The sequence below is a fragment of the Dermacentor variabilis genome, chromosome 1, assembly GCF_050947875.1.
Source record: "Dermacentor variabilis isolate Ectoservices chromosome 1, ASM5094787v1, whole genome shotgun sequence".
NCBI classification, from domain to species: domain Eukaryota; kingdom Metazoa; phylum Arthropoda; class Arachnida; order Ixodida; family Ixodidae; genus Dermacentor; species Dermacentor variabilis.
In genome coordinates this window covers 1,268,830-1,287,780 of record NC_134568.1, presented here as the reverse complement: position 1 = coordinate 1,287,780, position 18,951 = coordinate 1,268,830, and the positions used below count along the sequence as shown (strand labels likewise).

Below are 18,951 nucleotides of genomic sequence, written 5' to 3'. Positions count from 1 at the left end.
TGCATTTGCACGCATAAATATTTCACAATATGAGCGACTAGACTATTTCGCATTTAAAATCATTTTCGCGATAAAAACATTGTAGATTATATTTGCTAACAAACACTTCTATCACTGAAGCGCCCAGGTAAATCACACTTCCACACGTAGGGCCTGAGGCTGACATTCAATTTTAGATCAGCTGAAGCATTTCCCAAAGCTGTCCTAAGAACACTGTGCACTAAGATCACCAAAATATTTTTCTACACCATCATAAAGGTGTCAGTACATGAATATTGTACGCGTGGCAACGCCAAAACATTTTTACAGATAGTATTTGGCAGACTTGAAATTATCGACGTATGTATAGCCTAAAATTAAATTCTGGGGTTTTACGTGCCAAAACCACTTTCTGATTATGAGGCACGCCGTAGTGGAGGACTCCGGAAATTTCGCCCACCTGGGGATCCTTAACGTGCACCTAAATCTAAGCACACAGGTGTTTTCGCATTTCGCCCCCATAGGTATGTATAGCCTAACCAAATGCGTTGTGCAATACTCTCGTATGAATTATTAATAGATTACGCAAATGTATTAACCGCATTCAATTGTAGTAGTAGTTGTAGAAATACAGGCTCCTCCGTAGAGCAAACTGCTTGAAAGGTATCGCAAAGGACCATTGTACAAATTGTGACAAATGCATACGATACAAATGCAATAATAATATTTGGGGTTTTACGTGCCAAAACCACTTTCTGATTATGAGGCACGCCGTAATGGAGGACTCCGGAAATTTTGACCACCTGGGGTTCTTTAACGAGCACCTAAATCTAAGCACACGGGTGTTTTCGCATTTCGCCCCCAACGAAATGCGGCCGCTGTGGCCGGGATTCGATCCCGCGACCTCGTGCTCAGCAGCCCAACACCATAGCCACTGAACAACCACGGCGGGTCATACAAATACAGGAAACGGCATTATTTCATAGGGTACGTTTGTTTTCTTTAAAAATTTTGCAGAGGATCTATGCAACACAAAGCACAAGCACATCAACGCGCAATATGCCACACGATGTGTGAGCACAACGTGAATTGCGCAGAGCACATAAACATCATCGCAGGCAGAGCATCTTAATAAACATTGTGCACTGCATTGTGCTGTTGTACGGAGTGATATTTTCCGTCATTGTAGAGAGGCAGATATTCCCAGTGGTGCATACCTATTCACCAAAGTTGGTGTCGAATACGTTCATTGAAGAGCGGCACACACCTACTGGCACATACCCTGTGACCCCAAGTTGGCATTGAAGAGTTTCATTGCAGACTAACTAGCACAGACCGAGTGACACATACCCAATACTCCAAGTCGGCGTCAAAGATGTTCGTTGAAGAGCGACACATAAGTACACATTTCCGCATACTCAGTCACCCAAGTTGGACCAAGCGTTAGTTTCGAACCCTGTTGCCTCAGCACTTCTGCCCGATGTGCTACGCATTCCGCCACTGACTACCCAGGTATAGGCGGGAAAACGGCTAGATACAAATATGCATAGAAACATAGATAGCTGTAGAAAGCCAGTGAAGTCCCCTAAGAATGCTAACACATTACAAGTTTATAAAGCAGGCTCCTCATATGTGCATGCTTATTCAACCAGCAAGATGCACAAGTTTTGTTGTTATTCCCAAGATCAACAATACCTGGCAGTACCTCTTTCCATGTGGAGGAGTCGCAATCACGTGAAGCCAACAGACAATGAAACCAAAAATTAGATGGGTAGACTGCTTGCTTTTAATTGAAATTTTAAAAAGATAAAGTAAAGGAAACTTGAAGGGGGGGGAGGGTGGACGAGAACACTACCTACCGCTGCTGGGATCAAAGCCCACGCTTTCGCATTACTTGTGCGATGCCCTTACCAATTGAGCTTCTGCAGTGCCGTTTTTTCATCCACTTTCTTGGGCATGATATGTGTGCTAGCCGTAGCTAGTACCGTTCAAAGCTAGTGGTCATGTCGGTGGATGTAAAACATGCTTTCTACAGTAGGCTAAGTGCAATGCGAAGATGTGGGTTCGGATCGCACCAGCGGCAAGGAGTTTCTCTCACACTTTCATTTTTAGTTTTCCTTAGCACTTCTACATTTAAATTATAGCAAGTAATTTAACTTATGCTTTCCTTGGTTCCTTGGACTGTTGGCTTTGTATTATTGTAACTCGCAAAAATTGCGCATGGATAAGCTTCTTCAATTTGTTGCTATGGATGTAGTGAAATGATCTCCAAACACATTACACTCTTAAAAAAGTTCGCACCACCTATAGGGCTTATCTCGTCCCACAAATAATAATCCCCATCTTTCTTACCACCATTTCCTTTCTTTAACACTGTGCGCCCGGTACTTCCATGTCACGAACGGCATGCGTGCTATCAGCGTGACATAGCATTTTAGACAGGAAAGTAGCGAGCGCAGAATTTTCAAGAAAGTAAACGCAAGCAAAGCAGATGACGATTACTCTTGTGGGACAAGATAAGCCACAAAGGGTGCAAACTTCTTTAAGAGCGTACCCCCGATTCCTTTGTGCCCGAACGCCCAGCACACTATAACATGTTGGTTACACGCATAGATAGCATAGCAACGAATAAAGGTAGTTAAATACAGGGTTTTCACGCCTTTGTAATGACTTGAAAGTGATTGCAAAGACAAAAGTGTCGTAAAAGCAATAAATATTGCTTTCACGGCACTGACTCCGCAAATAAAATTACCTTTTGTAATTTTAATTTCTTCGCGCTTTACTGCGGACAATATTGCATAGGGCTCAGCAGTAAGAATATTTGTTTCCGGGTGGAAACAGCAACACTGTTACGAGAAGGATGGACCGACTAGAGCATAGGAAACGCAAGCATGCGACTTTGGTGTGTCAAATTCAGTACAACTGTACTTCGCCTAAAGCTCTTAGAAGTGCATACAAATGTGTATCTCTAGCGTTCTTCGTGACTTCTTCAAACAATGTCACATTCTACCAGCTGCCACTACCACTGTGGCAGCAGCTTCGCTGGAGTCATCAGGTGCTGTTCAAGCACTGAGACACCTATTTCTTCACTGAGTTCTGACACATGAAATGAGAAGGGAAGCTTCGCTGTAGGTCAGTGATGGAAGAGCAGTACATGTGTTATTGGTAATGGTGGAATAGGAAGGATGCACACAGTTTGAAGTTATTTTCATAAAATATTGTGAAACCCGAATATGAGCTTTGAAGATGCAGTGAACTACACATATATGATTCTACTTAAAGGATTTGTGCAAGGCTTGTCCTAAAGGCTCTGGTCGTGAGGCGTCAAGGCATGAGCCGACGGGGCTTCCATACAAGTTCGAAAAGGTGCTTTGTGTCAATGCCTCATGTTGAACGTAATAGAAATTTCAATAAGTTCACTGTCTTCAGGCATTTAGCTTTCAAGTATCTATTATGGGGAATGAATGTCAGTTTTGAGACTAAAATGATGCCCAAAAAGTTCTGTACTTCCAGAGTCCAATAGCAGGCTCCCGTACAATTCCTCTTTTATTTGTGAAAAAAATGCATGCACTTTTTGCAGACTCGGCATAAAACCATTTTTATCAGCTTATTTAGTCATATTATTTAGCTCAAGCTGGATGCATCATTTCACCATGAAAAGTATAATTGATCCCGCAGTCTTGTGGAACGCCAGTTTCTCGATTGAAAGACCTGGACAGCACCTGGTCAACCTTTACACGGAAAGTACGGTTCAACAAATAGCTTTCGGTTGTATTAACAGGTATCTAAACAAGTTGGTTAAGTATGGGAGAGGCCTTTGCCCTGCAGTGGGCGTAGCCAGGCTGCTGATGATAATCAACCCGCACCGAAAACCGTACCCTAATTCTAGCCGGAACTGATCCCGAACCCATATTCTCAGAATGTACGTGAACCCGAACTAAACTGAAAAAATAAGCAGTTACAGTTTCGGCACGAAACTGTTCAACCAAACAGGGCGCAAACGGGCGCTCAATGAATCGACGATTTATCGAAACTACTTTTTTTTAGTCGCTGCACGCCACGAGCAGATTGTTAAGACTAACTAGTTGGGTTATGTGCGAGAATTGGCACGTGTGTGTGTTGACAACTGTACGACCACCTAGGTAGAGATGCTTGTGCTTAACTCGGCCATGCGGCCTGGCCTGTGTTCCGCAGCTGAAACATTTTTTCAAGGGCAATGTAGAATCGCCGTTTCTCTTCAAGGTCCCAATCCGGCCGTTAAATTGCTATAATTACGGCTAAATTTAAAATGCGGACGCCAGCACACACGCAAAGCAAGAAAGAAGGTGTGATGAAGGGGAAAAAGGAAAACGAACTAGTTCGTCAGCACGTTTTCTTGTAATACCGCGGTCATTAATAAATGTCCACCTTATATTCTGGGTTCTTACGTGGCAAAACCACGATACGATTATGAGGCACGCTGTAGTTGGGGACTCCGGATTAATTTTCGCTGCCCAGGGTTCTTTAATAGCGTGCGTTAAAGAACCCTAGGTTTTGTTGCCCGTTGGCATCAAAAACACCAACAGGCGTTTTTGCATTTCGCCCTTATCGAAATGCGGCCCCCGCGGCCGGGATTCGATCCCGCACCCTCGGGCTTAGCAGCGAAACATCCAAGTGCACCATACAACACCACGGCGGATGTAGTCACTTTTCAATGCGCGGTAACGACTGTGAAAGGCACAAGATATTTTTTTTCTTATGAGCCGTGGTTTAACTTGCGTTTGGTGCATACAATGCTCTTAAATTTCTGCAAATCATTCCGGGGCACGATATACGCGATTTCGACATCTTTTTTATCTGCGCTTAGTAAGCAGCGCAATCCTATGCATCACGTGCAGTTGTCTAAGAAAGATTGTCGCACAATACATTAGACAAGGAAAAATTCTTCCTGGCACGCACAACGTGGAAGGAAGCAGGCGAGAGGTCACAGCGCACACGAACAGTGCAATTTATTGCTCAGATGGCGGGTATATAAGTGTAATGAAGGGAAAGGATAGGGAAAAGAAAGGAATGGGTGAAACTGCGTATGGACATGTACAAGAGCACGTATCATCTCTAAAAATAGTGATATTTGTTGTCTAGTAAGTTAACAGACTGCGCTCTCCAACATTTCTTCCTGCCACGTGAATAAGAAAGGCTTCGCGAATTCCACGTGCCCAAACAAACTGTCCACACAAACTGTGTGGAGAGCTTTTGTGGGTAGCTGTGTTTAGCACCACCTGTGGTTGTCCATAGTTTAGAGGCATCACTGTCCTCACCTGCTTTCATATTTAAAGACATAGCAGAAACCCGAGCAATATATCACTCAATTATTTTTTTCTTACTAGAAGTTTCGAGTTGCAATTTACGTAATACAATGCTATCCTGCGCATTATCATATGCCAGTTTGCTCACCACCAATACAGTAGTAATTACTTGAAAGCAAAGGGAAACTGACGATACTGCTGGCGAGGTGCGGAAGCTAAGCCCACCCCATGCAGACACAGGCAATCTCTATACGATGTGATAAGTAAACATGAAAATTTCTCCGCATCGGCGCAATCGGATCTTAAGCTGCCTGTTGAGAAAATACGTCCTTACTCATTCGTATCAAGTCATCTCATCTGCTTTCTAATAGCTCGCCTTCAAAAAAAAACCATCGCTAAGGTCGCAGCGATGGCTCTCGTTCTAAGCAAGATGTGCACAGCTTGGATAAACGTTTCACACTGCCGCCATCACTGCGACTTTAGCGACAGCATGAACAGTTTATCCAATTGCAGCGCGTATCATGCTTAGAAAGAGTGCACGCAGCATGGTAATTAGGTTGCGACTGTGACAATTCGTGCTTGCAAATCCAGGCACTTATACTATAGGGTTGCGCAAATGTTCTATTAAGTACGAACTGAATAGTTTTTCGCTAGTCTATTCCTACAAGATTGGAGAATCTACTACTCAAAGTAGGCAACTCTGTCTGCTCCAATGCGAAGAGGGACAGCAACAGTCCTTGCTGTGTGCAAGGAGAAAAACCATTGCAAATGGAGACTCTGCCGAATTACTCTGCTTTGGCAGGAGACTTGTGCGTATACGATAAGAGTTTCTGAACAAATACTCAGAGCAGGTCACTTACGAACAACAGCAGCAAGTTGTTGGCGTGTCTTGTCTTGGGCAGCCCATGTATGCGCTGTTTCGATTTAGACAGACCAATTTATTATTTGAGCTATCTAACCACGTTTGGATCCCTTCAAAATCATGCGTGGCACTTTAGAATTGCACTTAGCTTTCTAAACGAGCATTAAACTACTAAATGCGTTTGGAACGTGCTGTTTTCTTTTTCATTACTTTTATTGTTCATCGTTAACCTGATGTGATATTGCATCATGGTGTACCTGTATCAAATAATGTAAACAAGTTTTTTGTTGTTGAACACAATCCACAAAATGTTTCATTTCACCTTTCTTGAAATTGCAAATGTTAAATGTTCGATTCGATTTCCAACAGTCATTTTTCTTGAGCACTCGGAGCATCCATGTTATCTTTATTCCATGAATAAATAAAATCGCAATACATAAATAATTAAAATATAAAATTAACATAAAAGTGAATAGATCAATATCTGTATTCGACAAAAGAATTTACAAAAGTAAAAGTTGCCAAGTTGAAATTGCGGCATGCAATCTTTCAAGCAAATTATATATGTATGTATATATACAGCACGGTGCCTTGGCGTCGCATCCGAAGTGTGGAAGGACCTCTTCAACCACAAACTGCTCGGCCGACAGCAAAGACAGGATCACGTCCATGCAGGCAGCTAGTTGGTCGCGAGAAGTGGACGGCCCAAGACCTCCGTGACCTGCTTTGTCTTTGGGAAATTCTGGAACTTCGTCAGCAAGTAATGAAGCCACAGCACGTTGGCATGCAGGCGAAAGGCTTCCCAATTATCACTGCGAGAAAAAAAGAAGCAATAGAGCGTGTAAGGTGCATGTCGTATATTCATTTACTAAACTTGAATATGGTACGTCAGCAAAGAAGTTTTTTAAGCGCAGCGCAAAAAAACAAGAACAAAAGGCTGCAGGGAGACGAATAAGCACACACCGACAAGCGCTATTTGCTTTCTGCTTTTTCCGTTCGTGTTTATTTGCACTATTCCTTGCATCGCCATTTATCACTTTTCTGACACCTGAAAGGATGCAAGTTCAAATTTTCGTTTTTCTTTATTTCAGTGTATCAGTACAATTTCATTTCTTATTTTGAGTCATTTTCATCAGTGGTTCAGCCCATACGAAAGTGAAATGGAGGAGGAGCCAGAAAGGAAATGCTTTCAATCTACCTACCTGAGCCTAAACATCATACATTCATTCATTGATGGAGGTATCAACCTAAAAATCAAATTCCATGCCTGTTAAAATTTGCACTATGATGGCTCAAGGCGGCCATGGTGTTATCCATGGCCAATCAATAAAGCACATGCTGTTGCGCTTATTGAGAACAAGTTTCGAGCACATGGTTGTATTTTCACACCTTTGCATATTCAAATGTACTGCACTGAAAGTTGTGAAACTGCCAGAAAAGATTTCGCGCGAATAACAAAAACAGCGCTGCCGGCGCTCAGAATATTGCCGAAGCCGTCGTCACACTCGACTGATCCGTCATTCGGCGACGCTATTTAGTCAACTGTCACGACATGGCGCAGCTTAGGAACTTTAGCGGCTGCAGCTAGGCGGCCTTCCGAGTTGTAGACGCCTACGACAGTGGTTAAATGAAGAGGGATTCTTCGTCTGTGCGAAGACACCTGAAAAGACCAAGCAGCCCACGTAGCAGGCAAAGGCCCAGCCTCTGGCACCCAATAAAGCGAAACACCTGTTAGTTTTCACTCGCGTTGGGAACGCCAGCTGGAATGTGCAAGACATCCGTCTCCCCAAGACGTCCACTAACTTTGCAGGGACGGTGTAGCCAGTGCTGACTTCGCCACAGTAGGCGCTCTGCTGGCGCAGATTCTTCAGTGCCTTAGTTGCCACGGAGCTTTCGCACGTTCCTGTGCGATTAGCAGTGTTGCAAGAAAATGCATTGTGAAAAAAAAAAAGCATGGCGGGCTGTGCAAATGCGAAGGCGTGGATAGCTTATAGCACTTTCACAACGCACGAAAGTAGCAGGATCAAAGCTGTGCTCATTGCAGTGTGCTCATCAATATTCGCGCATTAACTATAAAATGTGCCGGGTTGATGATTCAAGCAAAATCAAAGAAAAGCGCAGTTCCGGTGGTGCTTTATCTGTGTTTAGTGTGTTCTCACAACCATATGTACGCATACAATTACGTACCCTGGACACGACCGTACACGCTATGCATCCGACTCGTGTAACTGCGGCTGTCTCTGATGAGTGCAAATAGAGATCAAGCCGTGATGAGACAGTGAACGCGGAGACCACAGCAACCCACGTTAGCCAAGTTGCTCGCCTTTTTTGTCCACGGCTACGCGAGTCTGACATGCGGGAGAACATCTTATGGCAGCATATACAGTGCTAACGTTAGCCAAGCTCTTAAAAATAAAATGTAGAATATACAAGGACACAACCAATGGTATTCCATCAGCAGTTACGTACTGCAACAAGATGATTCTTTTTTTCATAACTATCGATAACTACGTTAATTAACAAACCTTTTATTTACTGAATTGAGGGCCCGAATTTTTATAGACAAGCAATAATTGAGTTTTAAAAAACACCCGATTCGGTTGTTTTCAGTGCGCTATGTCTCCCGTAATTATTTATTCCATGTTATAAAGAAAACGCACGAAATACGAAAATAGCCGCACGATTATGCGTCTGCACACCGCAACACCAGCGGTGCCAGGCTTTGCTCAGAGGAATTAACTCTGCTCAATGCCTGGCTTGTCTGCCACGTGAAACTGGCGAGGCATTGGTATTGGCGTTGGTCACCGCGAACTACAAGTTGCCTTTTCTGTGTGAAGGCAATGCAGTGCGCAGCGGCATTGACCAGAGTTCATTGATCTGTCTTGGTGACATCAGCACGTGTCCTTCCACGCCTCCATGCCCCTTAAGCTGATGAGAACACTATCATCGAGCAGAGAACGATGGTCGCCTGCAATAAGATTGGATTCCGGCTTCGGTGTGACGTCAACATCTGGGGAGCTTTAACAGGGTTCTTTAACATGCACCTAAATCTAAGTACGTGGGTGTTTTCGCATTTCGCCCCCATCGGATTCGATCCCGCGACCTCACACTTAACAGCCCAACACGTGTGCTTTTATGTTGCTGTGATATCGGTGAAAAGGTTCGTTTGCTGCGAAACCTCAGTGACTGCAGCTGTCACTGGGGTCATTGCTCCGCAATGACCCCATTGCAGAGCATTTTGTCCAGTTCTGATTGGATGACTCTACGTTCAGCATGCGATACACGATAGGAATGCCGACGAATAGGATTCGTGGCTCCAGTGTTGATACGGTCATGAACAACAGATGTTTGTCCTAAAGTCTTGTTGCCGAAATCAAAGATGTTAAGGTACGATTTGAGGAGGAGACGTATGTCCATGGCCTGTGCAGAGGTGAGATTAGGTGCAATCTTCGCCAAGTCATCCGTTAGGGAAACACAGCTGTGAGCTGCCATTGTTGCTAAGAAACCGCTCTCGGCATTCAGAATTGCAATGCCAAATTCGGAAATGCTGGCCAAGAACATGTCGGCTGGAAGCACTTGAGGGCACAGGCCGAAATTCAGAAGTGGAAGAACGACATTGTTAGTAATAATCGTTACCAGCGTATGTGGAAGAGCAACATTCCGGTTTAAAAGCACGTTGATGATGGGGTGAAGCACATATTTACCGTCAAGAATCTGTGGCGGTGCAGTCAAAGCCACGCGAGTGACTGCCTCAGGTGACAGACACACATCTTGAAGCGAACACAAGTGCAGTGGAGCGGTGCTCGGAGCATCGGCGACTTGAGGCAGTTCCAATTGAAGAACGCTGGTTGTGCAGTTGATGAGAGCAGAATGATGGGATAAAAAGTCCAATCCAAGGATAACGTCGTGAGGGCAGTTGTCGATCACAGCGAAGAGAACAGAAGTAGGGCGCGGCCGGCTATACTTATATGCGCAGTACACATTCCAAGTACAACCAGCAAGCATGCCGCCATCAGCCACACAAAGCACTCTGGGAGCTGCTGGGGTGAGGCCCTTCTTTAAACGTCTACGTAGGCTAGCACTCATCACAGATATGTGGGCACCAATGTCGACGAGTGCTTGGACGGACATATAAGCCGTCTATTTTAACGTCAATGACACTTCTCTTTGTGAGCACAGACAGAGGATTTGCTGCAGCAGTGGGCAACGCAGCATCACCTCCGAGGGCTGCATTTCTTAGTTTTCCGAAAGGGTGCAGCCAAAAGCCAAAGGGGATGAAAGGCGATGTGGCTGCAGCGAACGGGAAGATGGGGGACGTGTTTGCGGTGAACGAGACGGATGTTCGCGCGGCAATGGTGAGAGACTGTACCCCGTGTTCCTTGCAGAGTTGTCGGCACTGTAAGACTTTGCGGTGGGCGAAACATTGCGGGCATTTCCATTAAAACGGCTCAGGTTGATCGGCGTGCGAGATGTTGAGGGCCACGAGTTGCGACAGTATCTGGCGACATGACCAATGCGGCAACAGGTGAAACATATCGGCTGGTCGTCCGCGGTTCTCCACTTATTTGAGTTGCGATAACGCGGAGCGAAGAGTCAAGGTGGAGCAAAAATAGTAGGAGGGCGTTCCTTGGCTCTGGGGTTGGTGACAGCACAGACAGAATGTAGGCCAAAGTTTTCAAGTTCCTGTCGAACAATGGCTTGCACGAGGGGAACTGAAAAAGGGGTAGCCTCAAGGCTATGCAAACAGAAAGCTGCGAGCGCCATCGCAAGCTGTTCACGTAGAACGATTCGCACCACGTCCTCTGATGGCGACGCCTGCTGCTTTGCAGGCTGATTTTCACATGTCGACGCTGCGGCAGTATTGGGAAGTCTGGTGAATGGGGGCAGGAGGCGTCGGTTTTCGGCCTGCTCGAACTGTCAGCGCTCTTTGATCATAGCATCAACTGTAGAGCAGCTTTTGCACGTGGGCAGATTAAAGGCATCGTCAGCAATTCCCTTGAGCACATGCCCTACCTTCTCAGGTTCTGTCATGTCGTGATCAGCTTTATGACAAAGCACCAGCATGTCCTGGATATACGAAACAGAGGACTCCGTGGGAGATTGGGCACGAGAGGCCAGTTCCTGCTTTGCGGCAATTTCACAGCCCGCTGGCTTGCCAAACAACTCTTAACTTCTCTTTGCATTGGTCCCAGCTGGTCAGCTCCTCTACATGGTTTTCGAACCACACCTTTGCCGTGCCTCTTAGGTAGAACAGGTTAGCTAGTATAAGTGTAGGGTCCCATCTGGTGATTCCACTCACATGTTCGTACTTAGCCACCCACTGTTCAACGTCGGCGCCATCATCAGGGTTAAAATGGCTGACTAGTAACAACACGCAGCAGCCAGTTTCTCGCGATCTTCCTCTCTCTCTTCCATCCTTGAGTATCTGTGGCACGTTTGTCCAGCAAACGGTGGATTACAGTTGCCGTCGACCCCTTAACATGCTATGCAGACTGCGGCACTCCCAGCTGCTACAGCGTAGGAAATTGCCACTTTTATGCTTGGTCATGGAGGGCTTCGTGAACTCTTCAGCGACCGAGGCTGTGCCTTCCTGTCTGAAGTCGTTGAAATATTGCTTGCTGAATGCACTATTTCATCGCACATGCACTGCCTATCACCTGCCAACCAATGGTGCCACGGTACGCTTTAATCGTGCCCTTGGTGAAATGCTCACTATGTACATTGCACCCAACCACTCCAACTGGGATGTAGTTCTTCCGTTCGTCACCTATGCCTACAATACCACGACACAAGCCACTACCGGTTTCTGCCCCTTCTATTTTCTATATGGCCGTGATCCTTCTCATACAATCAATGAATGAATGAATATGTGTGGTTTAGTGGCGCAAGGGCCAGATATGGCCAAAGAGCGCCAAGACAGTGTTAGTGATTTCGTGGTGGAATGATGAGTTCTGTGAAGAAGATGTGACTTGGCTGTAAAGTGGCCTAAAAATAGTTGCTGTAAAGTGCGGAAAATCTACGTGCTATAAAATTATGCCGATGACTAATGACGAATACTATGAACATTAAAATCCATCGTAGAAGAATGATGCAAAATAGAAAATATATAAGATGGTAAAATTACTTGGAGCACTGCTGCCTCGCCAGAGCCCTTGAAACACAAGGGCCTAGAGGAATGTGCTGTACGAAAGAGCTATCACAGCGGCATCCTCTGAAGAGAGGACCCGCTACGAACATGCGGGCCTAACAACATGCAAGACAACATCTTTCAGAAAACTTAGGACTGTGTTGGTGTCAAATAAAGGTTCTGGGCCGAGTAGCATTACGGGATGTAGGGAAATGTGCTGCCGGTATGCTAGGGAAAAATGTTTCCTTCTCTCAGATTCGGCTGCCCGACACTCCAGCAGGACGTGGAGGACGGTCAGCCTCTCCCCGCATCTACCGCAGGTTGGAGGATCATTTTCAGTGAGCAAGAAGATATGCGTGCCAAATGTGTGTCCTATTCTGAGGCGACAGAATAGGACATCTGTTCGCCGTGATTTTGTTACGGTTAAAGTTGACACGCAATGCTCTTGTTGATAGCAATGGCGACACCGCCCGATGATGCGACAGCATCATCACGATCTTTCCGAAAAGTTATATACTGTCGGAGAAAGTTTGTGTGTTTGGATTTTAAGTGTGTTTCTTGTAAACACAGCACTTTTGGATTGTGTTTTTGGATGAGTTCCTGCACATCATCAAGGTTTGTAAGAAGACCTCTGACGTTCCATTGAATTATTTGTGTTTCCATATTGGAAGTCAATAGGTGCTGTGTGTACAGAAACAGAAGTGTAAATAGAGGTTTCAGAGATTAGATTTCAGAGCTCTTTCGAGGCTCTGTAATCGGGGTTTTGCCCTTTCTGGAGCATTCGAGGGAGCCTCGCCGCTCCTTAGGCACTTGGCGCGCTGTAGGGATAGGTGTAGTGTACATTGCCTCTTGTGAGGCGCCGGACACATGGTCTTGTGAGCGAGAAGTTACCAGGGAAGGTCCCACCTTTGAGGGCAAGACCCCTGCGCCCACCAGCCCGGGGGTCGATGGGGCTCCCTGGGGGATTTGGCTGCGCTGGCCGTTGCCAGCACTGGAAGGGACCTGGGAGGTTCCTCGGCTGTGCCCACCTTCGGGGTTGATGGTCCCTTCTCCTCGATTGACGGAGCAATGCTAGCTGCAACCCCCGCGGGGGCAGATGGCGTAACTGCCGACTCACTGCTTGTGGGTCGGACAGCCTCCGGAGGCCGTTGTGACGCTGCCCCCTGAAGTGCCACATCGGCAAAGATTTTCTTTGGCAGGTAGGATACCCGCCTGCGTGCCTCCTTGAAACTTATGTTTTCCTTTACTTTAACTGTTACGATTTCCTTTTCTCTTTTCCAAGACGGGCACGACCGCGAGTATGCGGCACACTCGCCATCACAATTAACACAATGTGGAGTGTTCTGGCACGTTTCGGAGGAATGTTCATTGTCACTGCATTTGGCACAAGTCAGCCGGCCTCGACAGTTCTATGAACTGTGGCCGAAACGTTGGCACTTAAAGTATCTGGGAGGATTGGGAACGTATGGCCGAACACGAAGTTTGATATAACCGGCCTCGATGGACTCGGGAAGGACACTTGAGCCGAAGGTGAGTATCAGGTGTTTCGTCTTGATCTCTTTTCCATCTCGCCTCATCTTAATTCGTTTAACATTGATAACATTCTGGTCACTGAAGCCCTCCAAGAGTTCAGCCTCAGTGAGCTCCATCAAGTCATCGTCAGAGACAACACCACGGGTGGTGTTCATCGTGCGGTGCGGGGTTATAATTATTTGGGTTTCCCCAAATGACACTAGTTTTGACAATTTTTCACATTGTTTTTGATCGCGGAGCTCCAAGAGGAGATCACCGCTTGCCATCCTCGACGCCTTATAACGAAGACCAAAGACTTCAGTCAATGACTTGGAAACAAGGAAGGGTGAGATAGTTCGTACTGGTTTATCTGGTTTTGCAGAATGAATCACATGGAAACGTGGGAAGGATTCTTTTTGGTGGCCAAAAAACTGGAAGACTTCATCGGTGCGCCCTCTTTTCTGAGGGCGATCAGGTAGTGGAGGGAAGGAAGTAGCCATGTGTGGACGTGTAGTTTTCGGCAGCAACGCTAGCCACCCACCATGGAGTCCAACAAGGGGACGCTGCAGGGCCTGAAAAACAGGGCCTGCAAACGCCAGCTGTACGTTGCTACTATAACCCAATATGACATAACCAAGGTTGGTTACTCACAAGGTTATCCCTTGCTGCCAGGAAGGTCGGAAGTAATAAAGAAATGAGAAGAAGACAGGAAAGGTGGAAAGTAAGGAAAAGACGAAGGTTGTAGGGAGAGAGAGAGAGACAGGAAAAGGCAACTACCGATTTCCCCCGGGTGGGTCAGTCCGGGGGTGCCGTCTATGTGAAGCAGATGCCAAAGAGATGTGTTGCCTCCGCCGGGGGGCCTTAAAGGTCCAGACACCCAGCATCGGCTCAACCTCCAGGATCCCCCTTTCCCCAGACACGGCTAAGCCGCACACGGCTACACGCGGGAGGGTCCAACCCTCGTGTGCTCGGGTACGTGGTGTCGCAACACACCAAACGCCTGCTGACGCAGACGGCCCTGCGGGGATCACTCGGAAATTATGGTTACTCCCGTCTTCAAAATACCTCCATGCACAAAAGCTCTTGTAGTCTGAAATCACTACTGCCTTTGACCATTCTTTTATGCTCATGCTCAGACAATTATGGAAGTCGATGTCTGGATTTACGATCCCAGCAAAAGCAGTTGCGTCCAACATTGATGAAGATGCTGTGGGCTCTTCTTGAAGCACATTACATATGGTAGGCTGTAAATGTTGGCAATGATAGGTTTCAAGGCTACACACTGTTTCTTCTCTGCAGTCGACTGATCGAAACCATCTCGAATAAATCTCGAATAATCTTGCCTCCAAAAGCTAGCCCAACAAGTGACCCTGCACTCAGACTCACCCCAGTGCTTTGCTGCCAGTAAGTTTTAAATTTTAGTAAATCAAGTGCTTTGCCAACTACATCTGAGCAACTTTGGTCATTTATTGCAACAATTGCATTTATCTTCATTACAATGCCCTAGCGAGGCAGCTGTATGTTGCTGCAGCACATGTTGCCTTTTCGGAGAAGCACTCGAGTGTGGTGGTGCAAGGCGTTAAGACCCAACCGCAACATATGATGAGGCAGCCCAACATTTTTTTTTATGACTTCAATGAGGCTCCGTCTAATACCCCTGTCAAGCGGGCAAGTTAAGTGCACTTATGGGGAGTGTACTTTGGAACCTCGAGTGACAAGTTAGGTTACGCGGTGCTAAACGGGAAAACAGAGTGCACTTGCACTGAAAAAAATGGCGACACACTAAAATCATGTTTTTTGAAGATGTAGATTAAAATTTAATAAACTAAAAAGCGATTGCTTTAGTTGTATAATAAATAAAAAACTATCTTCATCTATGTTTACTCTAGAAAAAAACGTGAAAGTGCAGTAAAACCTCGTTAATTCGAAGTCATCAGGACCGCAAAAAAATCTTCGAATTAGGTGGGTTTTCGAATTTACTGAACACAAAAATGCAACGCAGGCAAAAAATTTCGCTGTAGGAATGCGCTACCTTTATTCGGCAACCTTTGGATTACTTAATCAGAGATGCTGGTTTGCCGCGTCCTGTAGTTCGAGGCTCCAAGGATAATGTTTTCTAGTTGATCAGCTGCGTGCAGCATTTGAGAATTTCCACCGTGGCACTCAACAAAACTGCGGATAACGTCCAGCACTCCGATAACTTCCCCGAGAGCGTGTGCTCGGGAGGGCCCGTTAGAGTCGTCATCGCTGTCATCGCACATGGTCGCGTCAACGGTAGCTTCACTCTAAGTCTGAGTAGCACATTTGTTGATCATTTTCAAAGTTCAGATACTCGGCGAAGCCGACTGCACGGGATACGCTATCCTCTGCGCAGAGTGCATTGATGCAGTCGCTATACTCGGCTCCTTCATCAAGTGCACATGAATAGTCAGCATCAGCATCGAGAGTGCTTTCCTTTGCGAAGCCAGCGTGTTCAAAGCACTGCATGATCAAAGTGGGTTCCACTTGCTTCCACGCATACACAACAAGACATATGGCCCCGAGGAGGTCGATGGAGTACTCCTTGCCGTTGTCGTAGCAAAGGAGCATGCGCTTGAGCAGGTAGCGGCGGTAAACCTTCCTCATGTGGTGAATGACACCTTGGTACATTGCCTGCGAGATCGACGTGGTGTTCGGAGGAGGAAATGCCATCCTGATACCTTTCAGGTGTGGGATGTCATCATGCGCCGGGCAATGTGTACAATCCTGCCTGTGGTTGCGAATTTGCGGTCAAGCTGCCGAACGTAATCTTCAAATATTGCGCCTCTGACCCAGGCTTTCTTGTTGTGCTCGTAGATAAACTCATCGCTTGGTGGCAGCCATGCATTTTAGAGCAGCGAGGCTTCCCACTCTTTCCAACTACGAGTTGCGGCAACTTGTGTTTACCGCACATGTTTGTGCAGAACAGAACGGTAGTTCTTTCATTGCCCTGCTTTCTGCTGCAGCATTAGTCGTATACTTTGGCATCTTTGCTCACTGGCACTTCTGCACAGTTCAGAAAAAAAAAGGAACATCACCCATGCTGCAACACCCCTAATCACCGCACCCAAAAAAAACGACGCAGACCAGCATTGCGCACTGTTAGATTTGGAGGTCGTAGTCGTAGGGATGAACTTGACTCTTCGTTGGGACTTAGGCGAGCAGGATTTATTTACGTTATTTACAGTTGAACAAGAGATGCATTTACACAGTCTATGCGTGGCTCCCAAATGGAGCACGCAAGACTAACATACACCAACGGAGCACACAGCTCACGAGTACATTTCGAGCACGACAACGAGCACACACTAGCAGCCGACAATCGCTGCTTATAAGCACTTGGTCCCCCCTTGCTTCCAAGGGGACAGAAACGTTCGTCCAGTCATTGTAAACAGGCCGCCTCTCCCCGGGACGGGTTACACACACACACAGGTGCAATGGTCCGGAGCCTACTTCAGAGGGGCTTCATAAAAATCTGAGCCGTCCCGGGTAGCGCGCCTGGGTAGCACATTGTCTTGCGTCTTGGTCGGCGCGTGGGAAGGAGCCTACGACGACGTTCCCGCGGCAACTCCCCCACCCGTAGCAGATCAGGTCCGCGTTGGGGAGTTGGGTAACAATAGTTGGCCCGCCGAACTCATTCTGCGCCTCTACATTCCAGAGCTGCCTTTCTCCTTGGTCGCCTCGTGTGTCGGCAGACTGTGACGAATCCTGGGGCCCCCGTACCGCAAAGTACCCTTTTGCCAAGGCGGCTCCCTGTGCCACAGAGAGACCATGACGACCTGGCAAATTAACCAACAATGCACAGGGCGCCAAACGTGGCCAGCCCTGCTGTCGTCACCGATCCTCCAAACGCGGTGCATGGTCGGTTAGCGCCGTTGTCCTCGCTCGTTCTCCGAAGGGCGCCGCCACCCTGGATTGATCGACGCACCTGCAGCGGGCTGAAATAGCTGTAGGCTGATCCAAACAGCACACAGGTCACCACAGGCACGGAGAGAGAATGGGCAACGGCAGCCACTGGCAGCAACACGGAACATGCGCTGACGCTGTGACTGCGAGGAGCGTGCTGAGTGGGGGGACGAGAGCACGTGACAAAAACTGGTATGCCCACTGCACTGCAGTGAAGCACGTCTTCCCTTTTACAGGTGCGCGCTTCAGCACTGCGCGGGGCGTACCGTGGACAAATTTTTGTGCTAGCAGTACTCCGGGTCGGGCGCTTCGTCTATAAATAATCGCGATTGCTAAGTGGCGTCGCCTCGCGGCTCTGAATGGCCGTCGTTTCGTCAGGTTTGCAGTGAAATGGGGATCGGGAATTGCTGCATGGCACCCCAAATCTTCAAAATAAGCGGGTTGGCCTGGGCTGCCGGTTCAAATTATCTGGTCAAATTTACATAGGAAAATACAGGACCATAGAAAATGTTCGAATTATCTGGGATTTCGAATTAACCAACTTAAAATTAATGAGGTTTCACTGTGTTTTTATTATAAAAGTGTTACAAGTCACGGCTGGCCAAGACGAATGCCTAGCAAATCCAGAACAAGATGGTGGCATGTGACGAAGTGGCAGTTCATCTTGCTAGAAGAGACTATCAGCGAGCTCTGTTCCGATTATTTTGTTAAAAGCTGTTCAACAGCTAGAATGAACTTCTGTGATTTTTTCCTATGCATTACATTTTGTATAATTGAAACTGCTGGCGGCGAAGCTACACATTCTACCAGCAAAGTGCGTTCAGTTAACACACTCCGACCAGAGTGCACTCTTCTGCGAGTACACTCTGTTTGCGACAATTAGATTTGGGAAAGTGCCCTTGAAACCGAGTGCACTTAACTTGCCCACTTGACAGGGGTATTTTTTTTCTTTCCTCTATGAATCTAGCAAACCTGGTGTCAGGCAAATTACTTTTGGAAGAACAGATCGCCGACGTTATGCAGCAGTGGTTTGGAAGCATGGAAGCCTAACTCAAGCGTCACTCACTTGCTGGCTGGCTGCCTTTGTGGCAGCATGCTGGTATTAAGGCACCTGGCACCGAAACTGGAATTCAGTACCAGCAGGTGCAAATGACTGCTGTGTCAAGTTGTTCCCAGGGGGCCACTCTGCATTCTTGGAAGCTGCACGCCAGTCAACACAGCCTCGCACTGCTGATTCACTGATGTGGAACTATCATGTGGAA

At 46.8% G+C, this 18,951-nt stretch overlaps 2 protein-coding genes across 3 annotated transcripts in view; one reads left to right on the top strand and one right to left on the bottom strand.

The window, feature by feature from the left end:
• The window catches only part of LOC142575029 (uncharacterized), a 129,356-nt gene that overhangs the window by 40,127 nt on the left and 70,278 nt on the right, over nucleotides 1-18,951 (top strand). The window lies entirely within an intron of this gene.
• Nucleotides 6,516-18,951, bottom strand: part of LOC142575020 (uncharacterized) — a 30,072-nt gene continuing 17,636 nt past the window's right edge. For both annotated transcript variants that reach the window (XR_012826547.1, XM_075683995.1), the window contains one exon: nucleotides 6,516-6,938. Coding sequence is in view for 1 of the 2 variants with exons in the window: in XM_075683995.1 (XP_075540110.1) it covers nucleotides 6,936-6,938 (3 nt within the window). In the remaining variant the exon portion in view is untranslated. The remainder of the gene's footprint in view (nucleotides 6,939-18,951) is intronic.